The sequence below is a fragment of the Moschus berezovskii genome, chromosome 12 (genome assembly GCF_049115385.1).
Source record: "Moschus berezovskii isolate FMDL1 chromosome 12, NW_MosBer_1.0, whole genome shotgun sequence".
Lineage (NCBI taxonomy): Eukaryota > Metazoa > Chordata > Mammalia > Artiodactyla > Moschidae > Moschus > Moschus berezovskii.
Genome location: NC_142471.1, coordinates 66,446,056 through 66,471,281, shown reverse-complemented (window position 1 = coordinate 66,471,281; position 25,226 = coordinate 66,446,056). Strand labels below are relative to the sequence as shown.

Genomic DNA, 25,226 nt, shown 5'->3' with positions numbered 1-25,226 from the left:
CTAAGAGCATCATAAATACTCCTCATCTTATTTAAGCTAATATTTATTAAGGACCTACTGTGAGTCGTGTTAAGATTACCTGGTGGTCTGAGCATGACAAGTCGGAGCTCAGGGAAAGGTTAGTGGCAAGAAGACCTGGGAGAAGCAGTAGTGCTATTGTAGTAATGCTGTGAGAGTGATAAGGTTCCGGGCTTCATGGTAGGACCCAGACTTGAGAAGACGAATCTGAAAGAGGCTGTCGTGAGTAGAAGACTGGCTGCAGGAACAGAAGTGAAGAAGGGTCAAAGGCGATCCTAGAGTTTCTTCTGTGGCGTGTTTAAAACACACCAGCGGGAATGGGACTATTGAAATCAGTGTTGAGCTAGGGACAGAGGATGTCATCAGACTGAGGTACGTTGAGTGTGAGATGACAGTAGGGCACCCAGAGAGAGGGGCCCAGGGGCCTTGTATCCAGAGGGAACGCTGGAGCTAGGGCAAGTTACCTTGTGCGGGGTCAGTCCCCACTGCCGCACAGCATTTTGGAATAAGTAAAGTCTGGTTGAAATTGGATAGCTATGAAGAGAAAAAGATGTGAAGTTGGTATAGAAAATGATAGAAAACATTTTCGTTGATATCATGGAAGGTGGGGTCGGAAATCCTACTGCCAACTCCAGACTGTCTTTCTAAAGAAGTGGTAATGAAAAGGAGACTTTAGATCTTTTTAACACTAGCTGGAAGCACCACCACCTCCTCTACTCACAGCCCAGGGAAACAGTAACTCTCATGTGCTGGGGTCAGCCTTGTTTTAAAAATACAGGATTAGAATAGAGATAAAATTAGGGATAAGAGGATGAGATGGTTGGATGGCATCACCGACTCAATGGATATGGGTTTGAGTGAACTCCGGGAGTTGGTGATGGACAGGGAAGCCTGGCGTGCTGCGGTTCATGGGGTCGCAAAGAGTCGGACACGACTGAGTGACTGAAGTGAATTGATGCAAAGAGTAATTTAAAACCTGAGGGCCACACTGGGCAGACACCCACATTGGAAGGGAGGTAAGATTGATGAGAGACAGTCAGTGTGTATAAAGTGCAGAAACTTTAAGTGGAGCCACGCCTCCATCGCACTGAAGTTGCGAGCAGAAGAGGAGCAGGGAAGAGCTTGAGGAGTCATCAGGTGGTTTTGTGCCTGGGAGGGGAACGTGGTCAGTAGTTACTCAGTGGATCTGGGGCAGCTGGCTGTACGGTGAGCAGAAACCAGGGGGTAGGACATTCTTCTTGGCACCTGATGAGACTGTCTCTACCCTGCAGGGCATCACTTCAGTTACTGCCATTACAGTACTCTACTTCCTCTCCCGAAGAATTCCCCTCCCGCGAAGGACCAAGGTAGCAGCCGCCACTCTGCTAGCTTTGGCGTATACACAGGTATAAGCCGCTTCTTTTGATTCTGAAGGTGTCCCCCAAGCAAAATTTAAAAAGAAAGGTGACAGGCTAGGAGAAAATATTTATAATAGACTAAAGATGAACAACCAGAAAACAGAATAAGTAAAGGATATTAAGACACAGTTCTCACAAGAGGAATGCTGACTGGCCAGTAAATACGAAAACCTCTTCAGCCCCACTCATGATCAGAGAGGAACAAATTAAAGCGCTGTGTGCCATCTCGTACCTGTCAGATTGCAAAAAATGAAAAAGAAAATCTGGCATTGGCATGGGTATAGGAAAACATGCACTTGTATATTCTTGGTGACATGATTTGTTGTAGCTTTTTTTTGAGGGCATTTGGCAATGTTTTTTGAAGTTTTAAAATGTTTAGTCCTTTGGTCAAGCACATTGGCTTATTTTTGCCTACCCTCGAGATACTCTAATGCACAAAGAGCTGTTCCCAGGAAATTCATTATGGAATGACTGTGATAAGTGAAAAATTGGAAGCAACCTAAATAAACATCTATGATATAGCCATACTGTGGAATACTGTACAGCAGTTTAAAATAATAAGATCTCAAGACATACATTGTTACATGAAAAAAAAAGCAAATGAAAGAACAATATCTTTTTTAAAAGCTGTTATATTTTTCTTTAAACATGTATATAAAAATGCAAGTGTGAGAAACTGGTAACAGCGGCCACCTTTGGGGAAGAGAACAGGGCTGCTGCTGCTAAGTCACTTCAGTCGTGTCCGACTCTGTGTGACCCCATAGACGGAAGCCCACCAGGCTCCCCCGTCCCTGGGATTCTCCAGGCAAGAACACTGGAGTGGGTTGCCATTTCCTTCTCCAGTGTGTGAAAGTGAAAAGTGAAAGTGAAGTCGCTCAGTCGTGTCCGACCCTTAGCGACCCCACGGACTGCAGCCTACCAGGCTCCTCCATCCATGGGATTTTCTAGGCAATAGTACTGGAGTGGCTTGCCATTGCCTTCTCCGGAGAACAGGGCTAGATGAAGGATAATTAGGGGAAAGTTTAGTTTAATTTGGATTTCTTTTGCTGTAAGTCTATTTCCTTGTGAAATTTTAAAATATATTCTTTACAGTTCTGATGGGAAAGTGTGGAGGGTTTGTGTGTCTGGTTATGCATGCCAGTCATTTCAGTTCTGAATGTGTGTTTCCTACTTGGCTTACTGCTTGCTTTTCTTTGTGACAGGTGGGCTTAGGCATTAGTACTCTGCTGATGTATGTCCCAACTCCTTTGGCTGCCACTCACCAGTCGGGCTCCCTGGCTCTGCTCAGTGTTGCCCTTTGGCTCATGAATGAACTCCGAAGAGTCCCAAAATAATTCTCAGAGGATCAGCTAACTAGGACTGAAACTTTTGAGAGATCATCAGAGAGCACAAGAATTTGAGATTTTCTGAGAGGACCTCGGCATACCAGGTGGTTTCCAAGTTGGTCAAGTTATTTAAATTATTTGTCTGTTTTTGGGACAATCACTGGATCAAGAAAGTCATTAAGTGTGGTTATGCTTACGGTTCCTTTTTAAATCTGTTGAAAATCAGATTTAATGTAGAGAAAGAATTGTCTGTCATTTGCTTCTTAACAGGCTCTGTGTCAGTTTTCTTAAATGTTGACAAGCTGTTGGTTCTACATGCATAATCTCTGTTTCCTTGACCTCCTGAGTCCTGGATTCTGCCTGAGTAGAAATTCTTATGATCTCAACTATACTTCCATCAGGTAGAGATTCAAATGGATGTACTGGCATACCCTAAAGTAGCCAGATAGCCTTCAGCAAGAAATAGCTGTTTTCTTGTAGTGTCTTGATTTTCAAAACGGGGAAAGCACTAACCTAGTTCCTCCTTTGATAGGGCTGTTACATCACTACATGAGGTGAATGGAGAATAGTATAAATCAGTTCCTGAAAGGGTTTCCTAAGAGCCTCATGGATAAGAAAATAACAGCCTTGATGGTGTAGTACATGGACATCTTTTTAGTTAAACAAATTATTGACTAATGAATTGGTGTCATTTTGGCCTCTGTTGATAGATGAATCTTGTTGAATAAGACGGCTCTGTCTTATTCAACATTTTTAAATCAGCAGTTTGGATGAAGGCATCACAAAGACCATATTTGAGGATGGAGCAACCCAACATTGCTGATACAATAGATGACAATCACAAAACAGTTCCAGAGTGACATCATCAAGATGAAATTAAACCAGTCATAAATGTAACATCTTCATTTAAATAGGTTATGTAAGTTTGGGATAGAGAAAACTAGCTTTTTATCATCTTCATATAAAAAAGACTTAGGGACTTCAGTTGGACACAGGCTCAGTATGAACCAACCATGTGATGACACTGGTAAAAACTAGTGGTGTTTAAGATTATATGAATAGAAGTGTCACAGCCATAGTCAGAACACCACACTGCAAGTGCTGCATTTCGTTCTGGGTACTGCATGTTTTAAGGAGGGTACTCACCAGCATGTATGTATCAAGAGGCAGGAACCAGGATAGCAAGGAGTCCAGAACCTGTTTCACACTGGGAATACTTGAAAGAACTAGGAGTATTCAGCTGGAGAACATTTAGAGAGACAGCAAGAATCCTGCCCTTGACAAGCTGAAGCCCCTTCTTGCAGAAGGGATGAGCTTCCTTTGTGCTGCAGAGCTGGGAACAGTGGGTAAAAGTTGTATAAAGTTAGTTTTTAGTTTTGTAGACGGTAGGAGCCACCTGGACCAAATCAGATGTCTGCTAGGGCAGGCTGGTGCAAACAGTGAACCAGAGAGCAGGTGCCCATCAAGGGGCTAAGCCTCTGCTGAGTGCTAACCTGTTGCTGCTCTGCAGGTCCAGTTGTGAGATCCGACTTGTCAGACAAACCAAAAATCCAGATTTTTAATGTGAATGGTCTCAAGTATTTTAGAACATTATGCAGGCTAAACAGATCTGGGAGCCATAAATGATGTTAAGATGTGCCCCTGTATAGCTGCTGGACTAATGATCACAGTTCCCTTTCAACTCCAGTATCCTCTGGGTTTCAGTGTGACCAGCAGTGTATCATCCTCATGTGGTTCTTAGCAAAATAAAAGTAGTAGTTTGTCTTTGATTTTTTTGTTAATAAAAATCCTGGCCAGGAAACAGCTTTTGCTGTTGCCAGAGGTGCTTTCCAGCTTCTCTCACATTAGAATCTTTCAGAATCCTGACCCCAGCCTTAGCCATGATCAGTTAAATCACAATCTCTGAAAGCCATAATTAGCAAATTCCTTGGGTGATTCTGATGTGCTGACAAGTTCGGGAACCACTAGTAGCCCTAGTAGCCTACTTACCTTAGAAAGTTCTGACCAGCTTATTCCCATTCCCTCCAAATTTCCACCTCCTCTATCTCATTTAATCCACTGTGTTGATACTAGTTAGTGTGCCAGCGGGGTATCACCTCTTCCAGATAGAATTCTCTAAAGAAAGAGGGCTGCAGTCACTGGGCAGGTTCCCAAACTATCATCTCCTGATCCCAAATTAAGGTTGTTCTTAGTTAATAACTGAGTCTGGAGAGGGCAATCTGATCCAACTCAAAGAACCATATGCTAATGCTGCTACTGTTCCCTCCAAAAAAAATAAAACATCAAATGAATTAAATAATTTCAAGTTGCAGATGTTTTACTTCATTATTTTTCTTTTATTAAAGATGAGTAAGTTTGGAAAAACAGATCTGATTGCATTTAGTGATATAACTTTATTAATGCCCATCTCTGAGCTCCTGGTGAGTGGATATTATCTGAATTATTTTGTTTGCATTGTTCCCAGCACCAGACACATACCACCAAATATTGTATAAATAAATGGAAAAGGGATGATTACATACTGATGTCCCACACACTGCTTTCAAATTAAGTCATCATACCCAGAAGATGAAATGAATTTCCCTTAATATTTTCAAAAGCCAACAATCCTGTCAGTTGGTTTTAAAATACCAAAGGAAATTAAAATACCTCATTTTCTTAATTAATGCAGAATATATTTGTTTAACTTACTTTGACAAATGCTGTCCATTGTGGCAAGGGTCATTATTAGTCACTGCCTAAAGTGATGCTGGGCTTCCCTGGTGGCTCAGTGGTAAAGAATCTGCCTGCCAACACAGGAGACTTGGGTTCAATCCTTGGGTCAGGAAGCTCCCCTGGAGAAGGAAATGTTAACCACCTCCAGTATTCTTGCCTGGGAAATCCCATGGACAGAGGAGTCTGGCAGGCTACAGGCCATGAGGTTTGCAGGAGAGTCTAACAACAACTTACAACAACAACAAAGTGATGCTAGCTGCAAAGACCAACACTGATGATCACAATAGTAGGATAACCAGTTTATCTGCAGCAATTCTTATGGTCCTGGCATGATGGTGGGTTGTATACTGGTATATGTAACATATATACCCATGTTCCTGCATAAGGGACAATGCATCCCCTAATATGCATTGTGTATTTTGTTCAAGACTGAACAGTATCAGAATTTCAATAACTGTTCAGCAAAATTATTATTTAACGTTAAGTGTTAGAAAAACATACAAACTTAGCAACCCCCACCCACCCAAAGTAATGCCATACAGGCAGCCTTTGGTTTTTGAAAGCAAGAAGGGAGTTTTTCATTGAGAGTCGTAATAAAAAGATGCCTTTCAGCACTGCAGGATCCCATGCTCAAGGTGGAAATCATGGAGGAGACAAGGTGTATACTTGAAGGCTTCAGCAAAAGGGAGACTGTAGAATAAAAATTTCAAACACAACAGATTCCAGAAATCAAAGTGGTTGCAATTCTTGCTTGCAGAGAAAGACTTTTATGAAGCTAATTAGGGGGCAGAGCCTTCACCACCAGCAGTTCTAACAGGCTCAACTGGCAGGTACTCTGTAGGAGGGGCTGCTTCAGAAAGTTGCAGGGTTGCCTTACCTGGAGAAGTGGAGAGTGGAGAGGAGTGATCAGCTGCCAGAAGCCCTATGAGTGGCTGCACTACTTAAAAAGGAGAGCCTCAGCTTGCCTGAAGTCATCGTGCATGCATGGCTATACTCATTCTGGGATTCTCAATTTTTTTTCAACTTTGGTCTTCATAAAAATAGCAAGCAACGATTGAATACATTTTAAAAGTAGAAAGCCCTTGTAGTATGGGTAATGATTCAGTTTTCCAAATAAAATTTATATTATTGCTCAGACTTGCAGAGAAAGTCAACAAATTTATTCCTCCTCTGTCCCTCTAATAATGGTACTGAGAAATAGTGCAATATTAGAGGGGAAAGGAAACTAATATACTATTAGTATATATATACCTGTATTACATTAGTAGTACATACTAATGAACTTAAAGTGAAGTCTGTTTGGGAGAATTTAAAACATCTGCTACTATGTCTACCTTAATTCCAATTGAAGTTTCATTGCATACCACAGCAAAAAGGAAAATTAGATACTAGTTCTGAATTGGTTTGAAAGAAGTTTAAAAACAGCAAAAAGAAATGGCACACTGATCAGACTGGCAGCAGACCATCTTTTTTTGGTGCAAGTTTGGCTTTGGGAAGTGCTTTGAAGTTTCTCAGTCCAATCACTTAGCTGGTCATAGCCAGTTGTCATATAAAATCCACTTTTTGTCGCACATCACAGTATGATTGAGGAATGGTTCGTTGTTGCATAGAATAACAGAAGACAACACTTAAAAACGACAATTTTTGATTTGTGGTAAGGGAGTCTAGGAACTGCCCCATAAATACAGCCAAGTTCCTTAAAGTAGCTCTAATAAACATTTATACCTTAAATAACTTAGATGGTAAAACCATAACATGAGTTGCTTGGATATATTAACTAAAGAAGCCAGAATGGATGTCCTGAAAACCTGATACTATTTCTGACTATTTCATATTTTATTCTTAAATGTGAGCAACCACAAATGAATATCAGAAACAATTATAAAGATTGAGCATGATTAGCTGCAGTCAGCTATATTATATATATTCTGTTGAAACAGTCTTGCAAGAAGATTCTATCAAAGAGCATTTCATTTGTGTGTATTACTACATTCTGAGTGTCAGTTTCATTATCCATAAGATCACTGGGGTTAACAAATACTAAGTTTCAGTTTAAAAAATCTCGTTCTCTGACTGTGATTGCTTTTGGAAACTCCATTCCCTCCAACCTTTATTTCATGGGTTATGAGTAAAGTAAGAGATGACCTGACCACTGGTTCTTCTGGGCAGCCTGGTCTTCTAAACCAAGGGCCACAGCCGTCTTCCTGAAACTACTCTATCACTTCTCTGCCTTTAGTTCCTTATGCCAACTGTTCTCCCTTTGGAACTGGCCTCCAATCATCTTGGCTAGTCATAGATGAAAAATGAACCAGCGAGGGCAGGTGACTTGCCTGGGGTTCCTGAGCTACATAATGACAAAGCCAGAGCTAGAATCCATAACCAGTGAGAAGTTACTATACCTCAAAAATATAAATATGGACATGATAATAAATGTTAATGCCTAAAATGACTAGCTTAGCAAGTGCATGGCAGACTTAGTCAACCACATTTTGATAATCATTGCTTAAAGCCTTTGGTCATGAATTTGAGCAAACTGGGGAGATAGTGGAGGACAGAGGATCCTAATGGGCCACAGTCCATGGGGTCGCAAAGAATCAGACATGACTCAGTGACTGAACAACAAGGCCTTTGAAGTCAAAGAAAGCATTTGGGCTAAGGAGGACAGAGGCAGAATGCTTTGGATAATATTGGAAGAATAAATAGAAGGTTGGCGGAAGTGATTAAAATTTCTTAGACTAAGGAAAATCAATTCAAGGAGCTAAAGTATAGAGAGATGGTATTAACTTGGTGCAAACTTAATTGCGGTTTTGGACCATGAATTTTAAATCATTATAAGCTCAAACAGCTCTTTATTAATCAAAATCGGAACCATTCTAACCAACACATTGTGCAATGAGAAATAATTTGTTTATTCCTGTAGCATAAAAATCCATGCTTCAGAATTTGACAAACTGGGAAAGCATTTTCTGCCTCCTGCTGGTTGTGGAAGCATTTTCCCTGCAAAAAGTTGTTGAGATACTTGAAGAAGTGGTTGGTGAGAGGTCAGGTGGATATGGTGAGATGAGGCAAAACTTTGTAGCCCAATTCGTTCAACTTCTGAAGTGTTGGTTGTGTGATGTGCAGTCAGGCATTGTTATGCAGAAGAATTAGGCCCTTTCCGTTGAGCAATGCCTGCTGCAGGTGTTGCAGTTTTTGATGTATCTCACCGATTTGCTGAGCATACTTTTCAGATGAAATGATTTCTCTGGGATTCAGAAAGCTGTAGTGGATCAAACTGGCAGCAGACGACCTTTTTTTGGTGCAAGTTTGGCTTTGGGAAGTCCTTTGAAGCTTCTCAGTCCAACCACTTAGCTGGTCATTGCCAGTTATCATATAAAATCCACTTCTTGTCGTACATCACAGTACGATTGAGGAATGGTTCGGTGTTGTTGCATAGAATAAGAGAAGACAACACTTTAAAACGACAATTTTTGATTTGTGGTCAGCTCATGAGGCACCCACTTATTGAGCTTTTCCACCTTTCCAATTTGCAAAATGCTGAACCACAGAATGGCTAACACTGAGTTCTTCAGTAACTTCTTGTGTAGTTGAAGAGGATCAGCTTCGATGATCCTCTTAACTGGTCGCTGTCAACTTTCAGTGGCCGGCCACTGCACTCCTCATCTTTAAGGCTCTGGTCTCCTTTGCAAAATTTCTTGAACCACCACTGCACTCTACATTTGTTAGCAGTTCCTGGGCCAAATGCACGTTGATGGTGCAAGTTGTCTCTGCTGTTTTACAACTCATCTTCAACTTGAATAAAAGAATTGCTCTAATTTGCTTTTTTGTCTAATTAACATCATTTCCCTAGTTTAAAATAAATATAAACAGCAAGTAATAAGTCATTATTAAAAACCAGAAAGCAAAAAATGTGCATTAAAATGATGTATAACATAACCATATTTAAGAATGTATTCCAATATCAAACAGCAAATTTCAAAAATGCAAAACCGCAATTACTTTTGCACCAACCCAATAAAATTTGGATTATAATTAACTGCAACTGAAGTGAATGTAATGCCAAATAATTGGGTGATAAGAATAACTCATGGTAAGAATTCAGAAAAGAGATGGGTTGTGCCTGCATAAAGAATAATAAGCCTTACTCCTGTAAACCACTGACTAAATTTTGACACTTCTGCACTGAAATAGTTCAGGTTTGCTGTTACTGTTGTAAGGAAGATTGCTTGGCAAGATTCAAAGAAACTAGTGGAATGTGAATTTTATGAAATCATAATCATTTTCACATGAAAACCACTCAGAATGCAGAAATGCAAATAGATACCTTGAAAAACTGAGGGCAAAAAGAGGGTTAAAAGATAAGGCTGTGTGATTCTATATGCAGGAATATTTCATTTTGAGAAAGCAATATATAGAAGTTACTGACCACCATTTATCCTCAGCAAGGGATAAACAGCTTCCGTTTCTAGTGAATCAGATTTCCTTTAAAATTTTTGATTGGGAGCAATGGAAGAAGCACAGGAGCCAGAACCAAGAGCAAATGCTCAGTTTTTCTGAGGGGTGTGACAAAAATTTGTCCTCATTTTCATACCATGGAACTCAGATGCCTTATTCATTGTAATAAAGCCTACATAAAATAATAAACATGATAAAATACACTAAAAAAAATCAGACTAAGAAATACATTTATATGGAAAAAATGATAAACAAGTATCTTGAGTTTCTCAATTATAAAAAGAACAATACCAATCTGAAACGTTGTCATGATGATTAAAATAACATATGTAAAATTATTAACGGAGTGTCTGGTACACAATCAGTGCTTTGCAAAGTTATTATCATCATAACCAGGATGAAGAATAACTTAATAAGAGCTTTCAAATTGGACTGATCACTACCTCCTCCATGCTTCAATTTCATTCTGAGCACACAAATGTGATCACTGTTAGCCAGCTAGGTAGCTTTGGAGAAGATCATTGAGTAGATCACACAAGAAAATAAGAAAACCAAAAATAGTATTTGGAAACGAAGGTGAAGGAAGAGTTACCTGAGTAGGCAATGGCTAGCAAAAACATACTATGTTATTTATAAGCAGCATTCATAAGGCAAGGGCTCGCTCACAGTACAGACACAAAGATAAGAAGTCAAAGAAAATCAAGGCAATTTAGAAATCTTAAAAATTAAACTGCTGAGACATAAGCCCTAATAAAAAGTTAAAAGTTCTGGATCCATTTTTATCTAATTTGAAAATGACTCAAGACTCATCATCTTTTCACCTACTTAAGTATACTTACTTTCATCTCAGTTTATTTCCAGGAGGATCTGGATTTATTTATCTTGGTTTTATGAAGCACTTAACTCCTTTCTGCTCAGTATGAAATTTATTTTTTAAGAATTCCATTCTTTTTCCTTTAAAGTCAAGGACTTTTCCCTTACTCTTATAATCCTAGAACTCAAAGCTGACAAAAAAAACTATTTTAACTCTGGGAGCATGTTCTTAAGCAGGACATTTAAGGCTACCCAGAGGAAAGATTACAGTATAAAGAAGATTGCATCGCGGATGAAAAAGAAATCCTTGTGCAATTTAAAGCCTAAATGCAGAGAGGAAGCAAAGATCCTGAGGGGTAGTAGATAAAAATGTAATTACTATGGCTTTTCCCCTCTCCCCATTGATGGAAATGCTCTTTATGACTGAGAAATATCTTAGGAAATATTCTGAAAGTTGCCACGTGGATTATTAACAGATTTATCTGTCTATTCCAAAGTTTGTGATTTGCTTCTTCTCAAATATTCCAAGAGCCCAACTGAGAAAACTACTATTTCTCAGAAAAACATTAATAAATAAGAGCTTGGATTTTATTGCCTTGGCCCGTTCTCCTGACAACCCAAATGCATCCCTTCCCAAACTACATATTGATCTTAGCAGTGAAATAAAAGAACTCTTCTTGAATCTTCCCACATAAGGACTTGTAAAAACAAGCCAAGAGGACAGTGACCTGAAACCAGACAAATCTCCAATCCCCATCCCAGTTTCTCCATCCCTACAAGCACCCTTAAGGCTCAAAAAGAAAAATTAATGCCCAAATAGCCTCAGAGCTACAGAGACATGGAAAAATTTTCTATTCTGGTCATAACGAGGCATCAGAAAATATATTGTTAAAATCTTCACTGGACCATTCATTTAGAAAGGGTTCTAACCTTTTAAAATCTAACTAATATCAGCAACAGGATGTCAGAGATCTTGAGCCACATTCACAGTGGCTTCTTTGTTGAGTAAGCAAAAAAGTTGTGTTATTTTGGTTGTCTGGAAATTCTTATCTGTTCTGCTGATCTGCAAAAATCTTGGATCCCTATTAAAGGCTGTGGATCTCCACATAAATGATATCTCTGTTACAGAGAAAGAAGGGGCTGCTGCACTTGGTAGAATGTCTTCGGCTTTGAATCAGATGCTCCAAGTTTGGTTTCAGCTAGGCTTTCAGCATGCCCAATGCTGAACTTCATGCTTAAAGCAAGGGGAGAAAAGTCTCGATCCCAGGAGCATACCAGATCTCTCAGATAAAGAAGCAGAAGCGTGCTTCAATTGGACTAAAGTTGGTCCCCTTTGTTAGCACCAATCTCTCGTTTAGTTCTTCACAGACTAAAGTACAGCTTCTCTTCAGAGAAGAGGACCTGGATTCTGAGAAGGAATTAAAGTAGATATTGAAGTAGAAATTCCAAGGCCAAATATCCACAAAGTCAGGCAAAGCAGCATCTGAGGCCAGTACAAGAACGTGGTGGAATTCAGTGGGCAGCAATTCTGGGGTATTTGAGCATCGCTTGAACCTGCCCAGTCTCACGGCCCGACCTGTACCCCAATCATGGGCACCACCTCCTCGATCCACAGCAAGTTCAATGGGGCTGAGGCTCGAGTTTGTCGATGGTGAATCCGACGTAGCCGCAGAAGGTACAGGATGATGGCCAGTAGCACCACCAGGATACAGGCGAAGAAGAGATAGTGGTTGTAGACGAAGGAGAGACGGAACCAGCTACCATGGGCCTGTCGGACACCTTCCTGCCGTAGATCCCTAAATAAGAAGTTGAAGGTGGAAAGAATTGTTAATTTCAGAGAGAAATATTTATGCCGATTTAAAAGGTCCAGTGGTTTTATCCTTTATTACATCCATGCAAACATGCTCTAATACCAGCTCCACAGAGCAAGCAAAGCTGAAACGTGTCCCCAGGCCCAGATTCCTCCTGTATCTTCCTTTTCCTGGCCTAAAGGGAGCCTCTACCCCTTCTAAAATCAGGAGACAAAACGAGAAGCCAAAAAAATGAATAGTAAGACAAGACTGGTCATCTGTAAAATGTCTTAACAGTGACCCCATACCACCTCAGCCTACACAGTTGGTAAATATGGTACTAATGAGAATAGGGTGACCCCTGAACCTATTCAAGAAATCAGAGTATATCTATGTATTGAAAAGAAAAGTTGCTATGCTTCCTGAGAGTTTAGAATATATCCAGAGAAAGATGTCACTTAACTAATTGTAATCTGAAGAAAAAATAGAGACATGTAAACCTAAACGCAATGGTCCGTCTGTCTAAAAGAGAAACTCTTCTATTGTAGTCCAAACACTCAGTCCATTTTCATTCTGTTTGACCTGCAGTGTTTTTTAAAAAATGTGAATCTCCAAACAGAAAGACTATATATAAAATGTGGACTTCTGGCTTCTCTTCATCAAAGAGAGCTGGGAGATGCTGGGACAGGACTTCTGCATGACAGTTATCAGCCTTTTGTTTGGGGCACATGCTCTCCAGTTCCCCACTTCTCTCACTCACCTGGCTTGTGACAGTATTGAGTTTAAAGAAACAGGCACCAAAGATTAAGAGTTCATCTGAAATAGTCCAGAAGAGAGAGCACCTAAAAATGATCCCAAATATCTTATGGTACATAAGAGCAAGACATCCCCAAAATGCATCTCATGTCCTTTGTTCTGGCCCACCCAAAAGCCATCCAAGTCAATGACATGATCTCGAGAGTGACTTTGGCCACCAAGAAAGACTGCTGTATAGGAACAGCATACACTGGTTCTTTAGTCAGATGTGAGATCAAATCAGTCAACCCTAAAGGAAATCAGTTCTGAATATTCATTGGAAGGACTGACTGATGCTGATTGGAGCTCCAGTACTTCGGCCACCTGATATGAAGAGCCAACGCATTGGAAAAGACCCTGATGCTGGGAAATAAGAGAAGGCAGGAGGAGAAGAGGATGACAGAGGACAAGACAGTTGGATGGCATCGCTGACTCAATGGACATGAGTTTGAGCAAGTTCTGGGAGATGGTGAAAGACAGAGAAGTCTGGCGTACTGCAGTCCATGGGGTCACAAACAGTCGGACACGACTGAATAAACAATGAGTCAGATATAGTTTCAGAGTAACCTTAGCTCATCAGTCAGTATCTTAGAAGTTGTTTCGAAGAGCTCAATTATAAAGACTGATTTGTTGCAGATAAATTGAATTCCTGGGAATTCCCTGGCAGTCCAATGGTTAGGACTTGGCACTTTCACTGCCAAGGACAGGGCGTGGGTTGGATCCCTGGTTACTAAGATCCCACAAGTCAGGCAGCACGGCAGGGGAAAAAGTAAAAAATTACTGAATTCCTGACATTACAAAGAAAAACAGACTCCAGACCAATAATTCTCAAGTCTTCCTTCTGTTTCAACATATGTGGTAAGTAACAGCAGTTTCACATGGCAGTAATAAGGGGAATTTGGATGTTTTTTGTTTCTCTTTTTGAGGGAGTGGTCACTTAAGAAACCTATTTTTGAGGCAGCAACTACCATCCTCTAAGCTCAAGATGCTTGGTCAGTCCACTTACCTGAGTGGTAAGAAGCGTGTTTTATACAGAATGGCTCCCAGTGTCCACTGAACCTCCCGGTCATAGACCAGCTGTGCTGTCTGCAAATTTGGATAGTCATAGGGAAAGTGGAATCCTTCATGAAGAACTTGGTACATCCAAGCCGACTTAAAACACTGATATCTGTGTGAAAAAAATGATTTTTTAAAGGAAGAAAAAGAAAAAAAAACTAATGCTTTATGCATAGTCTCACTAAAATGTCAAAAAGACCCCTCTCTCCCCATTTCACCTTCCTCATCTCTCAGTTCAGTTCAGTCGCTCAGTCGTGTCCGACTCTTTGCGACCCCAGCACGCCAGGCCTCCCTGTCCATCACCAACTCCTGGAGTTCACTCAAACTCATGTCCATCGAGTCGGTGATGCCATCCAGCCATCTCATTCTCTGTCGTCCCCTTCTCCTCCCACCCCCAATCCCTCCCAGCATCAGACTCTTCTCCAGTGAGTCAACTCGTCGCATGAGGTGGCCAAAGTATTGCAGTTTCAGCTTTAGCATCAGTCCTTCCAATGAACACCCAGGATTGATCTCCTTTAGAATGGACTGGTTGGATCTCCTTGCAGTCCAAGGGACTCTCAAGAGTCTTCTCCAGCACTACAGTTCAAAAGCATCGATTCTTCGGCGATCAGCCTTCTTCATAGTCTCCAACTCTCACATCCATACATGACCACGGGAAAAACCATAGCCTTGACTAGACGGACCTTGGTTGGCAAAGTAATGTCTCTGCTTTTTAATATGCTATCTAGGTTGGCCATAACTTTCCTTCCAAGGAGTAAGCGTCTTTTAATTTCCTGGCTGCAATCAGCATCTGCAGTGATTTTGGAGCCCCAAAAAATAAAGTCTGACACTGTTTCCACTGTTTCCCCATCTATTTCCCACGAAGTGATGGGACCAGATGCCATGATCTTCGTTTTCTGAATGTTGAGCTTCAAGCCAAACTTTCACTCTCCTCTTTCACTTTCATCAAGAGGCTCTTTAGTTCCTCTTCACTTTCTGCCATAAGGGTGGCGTCATCTGCATATCTGAGGTGGAGCCAAATCTGAGCCTACCTTATCTTCAAGTTGACCGCAAAAGCGAGGCATACTGTCAAGCAATGCAACAATGCGACTGTGACTGTTTTTCTTTTGCTTTGTTTTTTCCCGTAACAGCCTTTACCTTCTGACAGCATATTGAAATATCTACAAATGTAATTATATGACGTTTGGGATTTGCTTCAAAAGAACCAATTTGCGGGGTAGGAAAATAGATGAAATAAGAAGGGCTGGGAGTTGACAGCTGATAGGAGAGAAGCTGGTGATAGGTACTCAGGAGTTCATTATACTGTTCTATTTTCATTTATGTTTAAAATTTTTAACTAAAGCATTTACAAAATGGGAGGACTGATGAACCAAACTGGCAAAATATTGATATTTATTGAAGCTAGGTGAGAGTTAAACAAGTGTTTCTGTTACTGTTCTACTTTTCTGCATGTTTGACATTTTAATAAAAATGTAAAAATAAAAAGACCACCACTTTTGATTTCAAACCACTTGGAGAGAATACTTTTTGGCAACCACCAGTTTGCTTCCCTTGGCTTCACTAAAGTAAGTTCACTATTTTGGCCTCTACCCTTCAGAAAATCAAAATCTAAAATAACCAAATTCTCTTTCAATGTAAATCCAATCTGTACTATCACTCACTCTCTCTCATTCATTGTTCATACATTTTAAGGCCACACCTAGAGGAGAAAAGGAAGTTACTTACTTGAGTCGATGCTCATCTGCATGTGATGAAAAGAGGCCATTCTTGAATCTCTGGGTGAGTACTGACCAAGCCATGCCACAGTAATCCTGGAACAAACAGTAATGATGCAACATGAAATGGGAGGTAAACTCTGTAATTCCCCTATAGTCAGTTTTCCATTTCCAAAGTTACTTGTGGGTTATTAGTTAACAGGAAAACAGAAATGGTATATTCATTTGACACTATGCCAGGTCCTGGGCAAAGCAAGTCATTGAACTCAGGCCACTAGGTGACTTGAGTGGCCGAGGAATACTCCTTTTTATTCCTGTTGCCTCCATGTCCATACAAAGCCAGCCTGACATGGCTCCGGAGCCTCTCAGGCTTTAGAGATGGGTAAGGTTAGGACCGGGAGTAGCAACATCAAAAGCCAAAGACAGCTTCATTCTACCCTATATAGAACTGACATGAATAAGTCAAACAGATAGAACAGAATAGTCAAAAATCTATCACTGGCCTGTCTCCTTGTTGTAATTCTCACCAAAGGAATCATTCCTTTTGGTTTGTTTAATAAACTAGTATTTCCTGAATGTCTACTTTGTGCCAGGTGGCTCTAGCAGTGAATAAAACAAAAATTTCTATTTTTATGAAGCTTACCTTCTAGTGGTGGGGGGGAGACAATAACCAAATATACATGCATACATACAAAGAGTGTGTTAGATAACACAAGTGCTCATGGGAAAGATAATAAAGCAGGAAAGGGAAAAGGATAATATTGGGGAGGGCTGCAGTTCTGCATAGGATGGCCAAGGAAGAAGTCACTGGGAAGATAACAATTGAGTCAAGGTTAAAAAAAAAAAATCATCTTTACCCTGAGAAAGAGAACATATTAAGCCACTAGCAGTTTGGGCAAGTAATAACTTGAGTCCTATGGTGTTCAAGGGAAAAGGATTTGAAGAAATTTTAAAATGAGAGAAAGATTCAGGCCATGGACAGTTAGGGAAAGTTGGAAAGGAAAGGGAATATGACAGTATTCCTGGAGGCTGGAGGGGAAAGGGCAAATACAAACCAGGCTTTCCTCAATATTTCTAGGGACTGCCTTTAGGGAACAGAACAGTACATATGCTACATATATTATTTCTTCTGAAAGTCCTTATACTAAGAGATATTGAAGAAGACAGAGGGAGAGAATAAAAAATATGAGAGGACAGATCTCCCCATAAGTTTTTCTGCTAAAAGAGAAAAATATACAAAAATGAAAGAGAGATGAGTCCAAATTGAACAGGAACTGTGGAACACTAGCTAAACTTTTACCTGTCCATACTGGCCTCTTAAAAGCTCAAGGTAAGAAAACGAAAGTGGACTCACCCACCTGTGTGATATCATCTCCAAAAGCATTTACACCTGGGAACACCCAGTAAGGGGAAAATATCTGGAGATGACACTTTGTTCACAAACTTTAGACAAGATATTGGCAAGCTGGAAGAAAAACCATTAGCCACCATGACAATATTAGATTTGGGTGATAATTTTGGTAACTGGACACCCATGGAGATCAAAGATTAATTAATTAGCAGGCAGCAGAGCATAGTAGGTTACTTCTCTTAAGTTCACCTCATCTGTAAAATAAGGGTTCACAGGGCTCCTGCCAAGAAGCCAGTGAGATCACACATGCAAAGCTGTTTGCACAGTGTCTGGACAAAGTTAGGCATCCAATAAATGGCTGCTGCCAGCATGAGTCATTTTTATTATTCATAATGTACCTGAGCAGCTTTGGCAAATGTTGGCCCATGGTAGCGGCCACCGATGCGCAACACATCCTCTGTACAGTAAAAGAACTCGGAGAAACCATAGAACTCGCTGTTGTTGAAGTCAATGGGCGACTGGTAGATGCCATTCAGTGAGGCCTGGCTGGTGTTGGAGCGAGCCAGCAGGGGGCTCAGCATCGCCCCACAAGCCGCCCAGTCCCCTCGTCCTCGGACATGCAGGACCTGACTGTTCCTTTCCACCACATCTGTGAGTCCCACAGGCAGGCAGGGATCCAGAAAAGGATTGTCAGGACTCAGACCTGTCCTGTGGCCCAGCAGCCTGTCACAATGACAAAAACAAAACACATCACTACTGCACCCAGCTTCCTCGAAGATGCTTCCCAGACATCTTGTTATTCTTCTACATGACAGCCCTAAACACAAGGATGAGCATTACCACTTAGTTGCACCACATCAACTTTTAAATTATGCAAATTCAATTTAGAAAAAGAAACAGAAATATGGCAGTGATTTTGTTCAGTCTTTTAGTCAACACACATATTTCCCAATATATAGTGAAACTGGAGATGTGAATCTGCTATTCTCCATCTGGTCTTCATTACCACTTGCCTCTTAAAAGTGAAAAGATTTCACCGTGCTGATCACGGTTCTAATGTTTTGAGAGACAGCTGGGAGGAGGTGAAGTGGGAAGGGCTGAGGACAGTCCATGGCAATGGTGCAGTGGCGATGGATGGCAACAGTGACCGAGGACATGCCCAACTCTGAGGGGAAGGGAGGGCCAAGTTTTGATTCCCGCCATAGCCATCACACAGCTCTGGTTATTTCACGTCTGTACTTGTCTAGCAATAAGAGGTTAATATGAGATCTGGCCAAGTGCAGACCAAATACAACTGTAGTTTGCCAAATACAATGAACTATTCATCATTTCCTAAGACAGCTGTGGATGAAGATGCACACACAAGTGAAAAGGCTGAAGGACGGAATGGGAATGTGGCAACATAACAAAATGCTTTGGAACAAGTGGAGCCTGTTTTGAGAATGTGACACCAGCTATAAGGAAAGCTCAGAAAATTATCATAAAGAGAGAAACAATAAGTTTTAACATTGTAGGAAGCACAGGTTTCTCTACAGATGAGCAGCTTCACAAGATGAGTAATCAGTCTTCTGAATTAGGTAACTTAGATATATAATTGGAGAAGGAAATGGCAACCCACTCCAGTGTTCTTGCCTGGAGAATCCCAGGGATGGCAGAGCCTGGTGGGCTGCTGTCTATGGGGTCGCACAGAGTCGGACACGACTGAAGCGACTTAGCAGCAGCAGCAGATATATAATGAGAAAAAACTTAGGCATGAGAAGAAGATGATGCAAGCCTGTTGTGAAGCAGCAGAAAACAGCAGGCAGATATAAAGGAGGAGCAAAACAACAAAGGAAGAAAATGGAAAAGGAAGCAAAGTAGCTAATGAAAAAGGACCAAAACAAAATTGGTGTCAAACTTTCATAGCAACTGTTCTTCAGGTACCACAGTGCTAATGGGAGCCATCTGAGCTCTAGGCCAAGCAGCATTTGTATGGAGGCTTGGATACGTAAGAGTATCTTCAGAACTTAAACACACTGCTTGATTTTAATGCATTCATCAATCATCCGAATAACAGACTTCTCCCAAAGCACCCTGAACTCTTAGGAGCTGAGACTCCGAAGAACAAAAAAGACTTGAGACAATATTTTGTCTAACACGCTCCCGGTATAAGACAATTGGTTGCTGTAGAGAAATTATTACAAATGGGATACACCAGTACCTTTTCAAGCTATTGTTTCCAGCTAAACAAATGGGGGTGAATAGTTTCATGGTGGAAAAGAACTCTGTTCTCTATTATGCTGTCCTTTAATGTGCATGATGATACAAAGAATTTTAAATACTAAAAACCCCACAACTATATGTATACTATGGTTTAATACTTCATCTGGCACACAAATGAAGAATCAGTGATCCCTCCAGTGCTGAAGGATAAAATGTCTACTCTGGACTTAAAGAGAGAATATTTTATGCACGCTATGGAATCTTTAAGTCCCACGTAAAAGGCAACTCCATTGTAATTCGGCAAATAGGTTCTGAGCACTTCCATGTGGAAGAAACTTCTAGAAGTGATGTTATACTACACAATTTAAATTAATGACTTAATTGATCTCACTTATCCTGTAATGCCATGTCTGAAGATGGGCACAGCAAGACGTCGCCACAGTAAGCCACTGTGCTTTTCTAAGTCCTAATAACAAAGATTAGAAGGCACTCTGATGAAGATCAAGTGGGACTACTAATAGACATGCTCCGAGAGACAGTGATGGACAGGGAAGCCTGGTGTGCTGCAGTCTATGAGGTCGCAAAGAGTTGGGCACAAATGAGCGACTGAATGACAACACAAAGCTACCCCACTGGCAGGGGTGGCGAGGAAGGAGGAAGCAAGGACATATCTATTAATATCTCGGTAGGATGTAACCTTTTCTCCCAAATATCTGCAGCCTGGAAACATTTTATTTCAGAATCACAGATCCCATGTCAAGCATACCTGTTCTTGTTAAGAGTTTCATTCAATACAAGATCTTCATAGCGCTGCCGGGCAAAGTTGCCCCCAAAACCCAGAAAGGTCGTGACGTAAACCCTATACACGTGTTCAGTGTGTTGTACATCACAGCCCAGGTTGAACTCAGCCAGCAAGATCTTCGCAGCTTCTTCCTGCAATATGATGTAAAAGAAATTTTAGTTTTGGTTGATTTCTAGAAAGGTATGACATTACTAATACACCAGGTTTCATTTGCTATGACTACTCTTTAAGACATTTTGTATTAATAGCATTCTTTCATCTTCATAGAGCTATTTTAAACAAAGACATAAAATGACCCTAACCTTGTCACACAATTAACATAGTCACAAAATTCAGAGTTGGTGACTTTCAGAGTTTAATTATTTCATAGATGATGAAACTTAAGCCCGTATGACCGCCCTACTCAAAAAAGTTTGCTCGTTCCTTACTATCTACAGATAAAAAAGTCAAATCCCTAGCATGGCTCCCAAGACTCCTCATGATCTAACTTTCTATCATGTTTAATCCTCAGGCAACTCTTCCAGATAAGTAGTATAATTATAATAGATAAAATGTATTAAGCTTTTATTATACATTGGGCAGCTTGTTAAGTACTTTATACAAGTGGTATTATTTCATACTCAGAACTTTATGAAATAGATACTGTTATTATTCTCTTTTTACATATGAGGAACTGAGGCTCAGAGAGGTAACTGACCCAAGATAACATAAGCTAGCAATGATCTGAAGCAATATATGGACCCAGGACAGTTGGTCGAAGTCAAAACATAGTTCTCTTCCTTCTCAAAGATGGGCATTCCTAGCAACTGAATTTCCCCCAAAGGTAAAATACCTCTTGTGGAGAAAGGACAGAAGTTGAGGTAGGAACTTCATAAGCAATTTGGAGAGAGGCTCCTCCCATATCCAGTATCCCTACTGTCCTTCTGCGTCCTGTCACCAATTCCTGGGGAGCCTCAGCATCAGCTTCTGAAATAAATGAGGTAAGTTAAAAAGCAATAAAAGAAGCATGTTAAGTTTTGAAAAAAGAAGGAAAAAAACAAATCAGAATTAGCACTTACATGCTAGTGATTGGTTATGACACAAACTTTCAGCCCTTAGAACTGTCTTAAGAAGACAGTGTCACTCACCATCTTCATGGTCGAATCTTCCCAAAACAAAGTTGATTCCAATCCATGCATAAACCCCTAAGTAAGAAACATAAAAGCCCTGGCTTAATTCTCTACTGTGATAGCACGTGTACACCTCTCCAAAGCTGCTCTTTCCCCCTTTTCCTGGGAAAAAAGTGATCACAGTATTTTATTCCACACTCTTAGTGTATGAATTAAAAATTTTTTATCTGGTGATGTTGTTCCCTTTTAAAATTATTTGCATTTTCTAAATTTCCTACAATGAATAGGAATTAATGTGTAAAAATAAATAAATGTTAAAAGATATAAATCTTGGAGTTCTAGCTCTGGGCAAGACAGGAGCACACTCGCCCTGTCTCTCCATTGAATAAAGTATAAACTCTGGACAGAATGTACAGAACAGCTTACTGAGGACTCGGAAAGTAAATGACAGAAGGCATGCTGGGGTAGACATCAGACTTTAAAGTACCAAATTGCAGCAAGTTTCCCATTTTCCCCCGCCAGATACTATCTGGCCTGGACTGAAAACCAGCTTGAAATACAAAACCAGATATGCACAGAAAGAACTACAAGGCCCTGTTTTGTGGTCCAAGGATCAGAAAAGGAGACTCCAAAGGTTCAGAAGGGAGGGGCGGGGGGAGTTCCTTGCTTTCTAAAAAATTTGGTTGTCTGCCACTCCAGGCAGTCCTGCATCAGCACAGGGAGACTGGGTAGATGCCTATCTCTCTGAGGAGTATGAATCCTTTCTGACCAGAGGAGCAATGGCCTCAAGAATTGAGGCAAAGTCCTATTGCTCACTTTACTCCCTTTGTCCTCTACCACTTAGCCCTGGATACAGATGCAGTCATGGGAAATGCATGGCACGCTGGGCAAATTAAACCCCTGACTTTCTACCGAAGGACCATGAAAGTGAGCTGCAGAGAACCAGAAAGTCTTGGGGAGATGGTGGAGAGTTGGGAATGAGGTGTAGGAATTCTTGGGCTCATGTATGTGATCTGACTCTAAACAACATATCAAAGGTTCTGAGAACTGACCTACTGGCTGGTCAGTCCATTTGTATGGGCTGTGCCCAGGTTCAGATTGGTCACTGGCTGGCACACACACAGGACAAATACTAATCTCAGTGCCAGAATCAAAAGACTCACCGTCCACAGAAGGCAGGTCAGAACTTAAGGCCTGAACCTAACCAGTCTGCTAAGACAAAAAAATTAACATTCTCTTTATGACTGAAACAAGACCCACGGTCTAACAATGTAATATTCAAAGTATCTAGGATATAATATAAAACGACTTGACAAAGAACTAGGAAAATCTCAACCCATAAGGGAAAAAATGCCAACCCTGAGATGACACAGGTGTTCGAATTATCAAATAAGGCAGCTATGAAAAATGTTCAGTCACTCTATTGTGTCTGACTTTTTGTGACCCTTTGGACTGTAGCCTACCAGGTTCCTCTCTGTCCACAGGATTCTCCAGGCAAGAATAGTAGAGCAGGTTGGCATTTCCTTCTCCAAGGGATCTTCCCGACCCAGGGATTGAACCTGGGTTTCCTGCACTGCAGGTGGACTCTTTACTGTCTCAGCCACCAGGGAAGCCCCAAGGCAGCTATACAGCCAGGACATAAAAGCAGTCTTCCAATGAATAGAGTCTCAGCAAAAAAATGGAGTAAAACCTAACAGGAATTTTAGGACTGAAAAATGTAAAACTGAGATTGAAAAAGGTGAATCTGTTCCTCAGTGTGAACTGCAACTAGAAGACAAACAATTTTCTGTTTTTCAAGAAACAGAAATATAATTCATCATAGAGGGCACATTTGAGCAACATGAAACCACGCATGCAACTCCACCCCAAAACTACAAACCCCAAGTGCAAGCTTTTACTGCTCAAGGCCCAGTACCTTCTTGCTTTCCAGAGATCACTTCTGCCTGAGACTGAGAAAAAAGGAAGTCAAACTCCAGAGGTAAATCTTTCACTAGATCAGCCAAGATAGCCAACTGCTTCCTGCAAGAAAAAAACCAAAAAAAAAAAAAAAAAAAAAACACCCTAAGAGTTAATGGTTAAACCCTCTTCTCACAAACAGCCTCAACTTGACCTTCTACTTAGCCTTATTAGACCCCACTGTTCACTGACCCAAGCCACTCGATCCCTGCTTCTGTCCCCTTCAATTTCAAAGTCTTAATATTACTCGAAAGCATAGCCTCCCTCTTAAAAGGCAATATGGTAACAGTAATATACTTATCTTTTATATAATGCTACAATTCAAATAGTATTAAAAGATGGGACTATGGTTCTATGCCTCTCACAGGCTAAGTATGGATAAGCTGCAGGAAACTGGAGCACAGTTTCATAATCTATAAAATAAATATAATTATGCTATTCCTAACCACCACGGAAGGAGGCTGCTAAATTGAGGAACACACTCTCATCCTCAGATGTTACACAATACAGAAACACATCACCACACAGGAAGAAGACTTTGGCCTACAAGTTTTTATACGATCCTTTATATAAACTCTTAAATTTCCTTTTCCATATTTCAAGGGTTGATTTTCTTTGTCTTCATAAAAATCTTATCATTTGGAAAAGCCATAGCAGGATCAAAATCCAAAGGTCATAATTTGGGGATGATGCTTGAAGCTTAGTATCTACAGGGCCATTCTGTTCTCTAAAGTTTTATGTTATTAGTATGATCAGGTAAGGACAAGCAAAGAAACAAAGCTACAAGTAATAATATGAATCCAGAGACAATGCTGGTTAAAAATAAGAGTAATTATCTTGGATTTTAAAAATTACTTATTACAAAAATATTCTGCTGGTTATACTGGTTGTCAACATGACTTGGTAAAGAATGTTATTAGCCCTTGAAAGTGAAAATTACATTTCAAGTAATAATCTTCCAAGGTAATGTCAAGTATAGTTTCTAAAAAAGCTCGTTGTTATAGACAATAAATTTTTAAGATAAAAACTTCATAGGGGGAACAAGAAGTGTTATTTTTGCCATTCTTACTGAATATGCTTCAGTAAGCATACCCAAAGATGATACCAAAGAACACCCAAATACCCAAAGAAGAGGGCTTGCTGGTCTGGTGATGATGTTGAAGAATGGGCACCAACACACTCTGCTGTTTGAAATGTACATTACTGGTACAATCTTTCTAAAGGGTGATCTGGGACTATGTATCACATTTTTAATGTGTTTAAACCTTTGACCTAAAAACTGTATTGTAAGACAGCTATTGCAATAAAGTCATCAGACAAGAATACAAAGAAGAAAAATACTGCAGCATTACTTATAACAGTGAAAAACTGGAAATAGTCTAACTGTATGTACATCAGTAGTAACTGGCTAAATAACTTATGGTATATTCATACAATGGTATAGCATACAGATGTTAAAAGAAATGAAGTCAATTTCTATCTACCTGTATTGACATGAAAAGACTTCGAGTTCCAACAGGTTAGAAAACAGTATATATAATATTATCCCAATTTATGTTAATAAACAAAACATTCTTCATGTATTTCACAGGATAGGATGGAACACTGGTTTTCTAAAATTCAATACTGCTGACAACTGCTGAAGCTGCTGCTGCTGCTAAGTCACTTCAGTCGTGTTCGACTCTGTGTGACCCCATAAACGGAAGCCCACGAGGCTCCCCCATCCC

At 40.4% G+C, this 25,226-nt stretch overlaps 2 protein-coding genes across 4 annotated transcripts in view; one reads left to right on the top strand and one right to left on the bottom strand.

Annotated features, from left to right (window-relative positions):
- The window catches only part of COX15 (cytochrome c oxidase assembly factor COX15), a 38,452-nt gene extending 14,829 nt beyond the window's left edge, over positions 1–23,623 (top strand). For both annotated transcript variants that reach the window (XM_055424896.2, XM_055424897.2), the window contains exons 8-9: positions 1,290–1,403; positions 2,618–23,623. In XM_055424896.2, coding sequence (XP_055280871.1) covers positions 1,290–1,403; positions 2,618–2,749 — 246 coding nt within the window. In that variant the 3' untranslated portion in view covers positions 2,750–23,623. The remainder of the gene's footprint in view (positions 1–1,289; positions 1,404–2,617) is intronic.
- Positions 12,288–25,226, bottom strand: part of ENTPD7 (ectonucleoside triphosphate diphosphohydrolase 7) — a 31,636-nt gene continuing 18,697 nt past the window's right edge. For both annotated transcript variants that reach the window (XM_055424894.2, XM_055424895.2), the window contains 8 exons: positions 23,459–23,562; positions 21,562–21,618; positions 21,267–21,400; positions 20,399–20,565; positions 17,829–18,153; positions 16,090–16,175; positions 14,315–14,476; positions 12,288–12,519 (listed from right to left, as the gene is read on the bottom strand). In XM_055424894.2, the coding sequence (XP_055280869.1) occupies positions 12,288–12,519; positions 14,315–14,476; positions 16,090–16,175; positions 17,829–18,153; positions 20,399–20,565; positions 21,267–21,400; positions 21,562–21,618; positions 23,459–23,562 (1,267 nt within the window). The remainder of the gene's footprint in view (positions 12,520–14,314; positions 14,477–16,089; positions 16,176–17,828; positions 18,154–20,398; positions 20,566–21,266; positions 21,401–21,561; positions 21,619–23,458; positions 23,563–25,226) is intronic.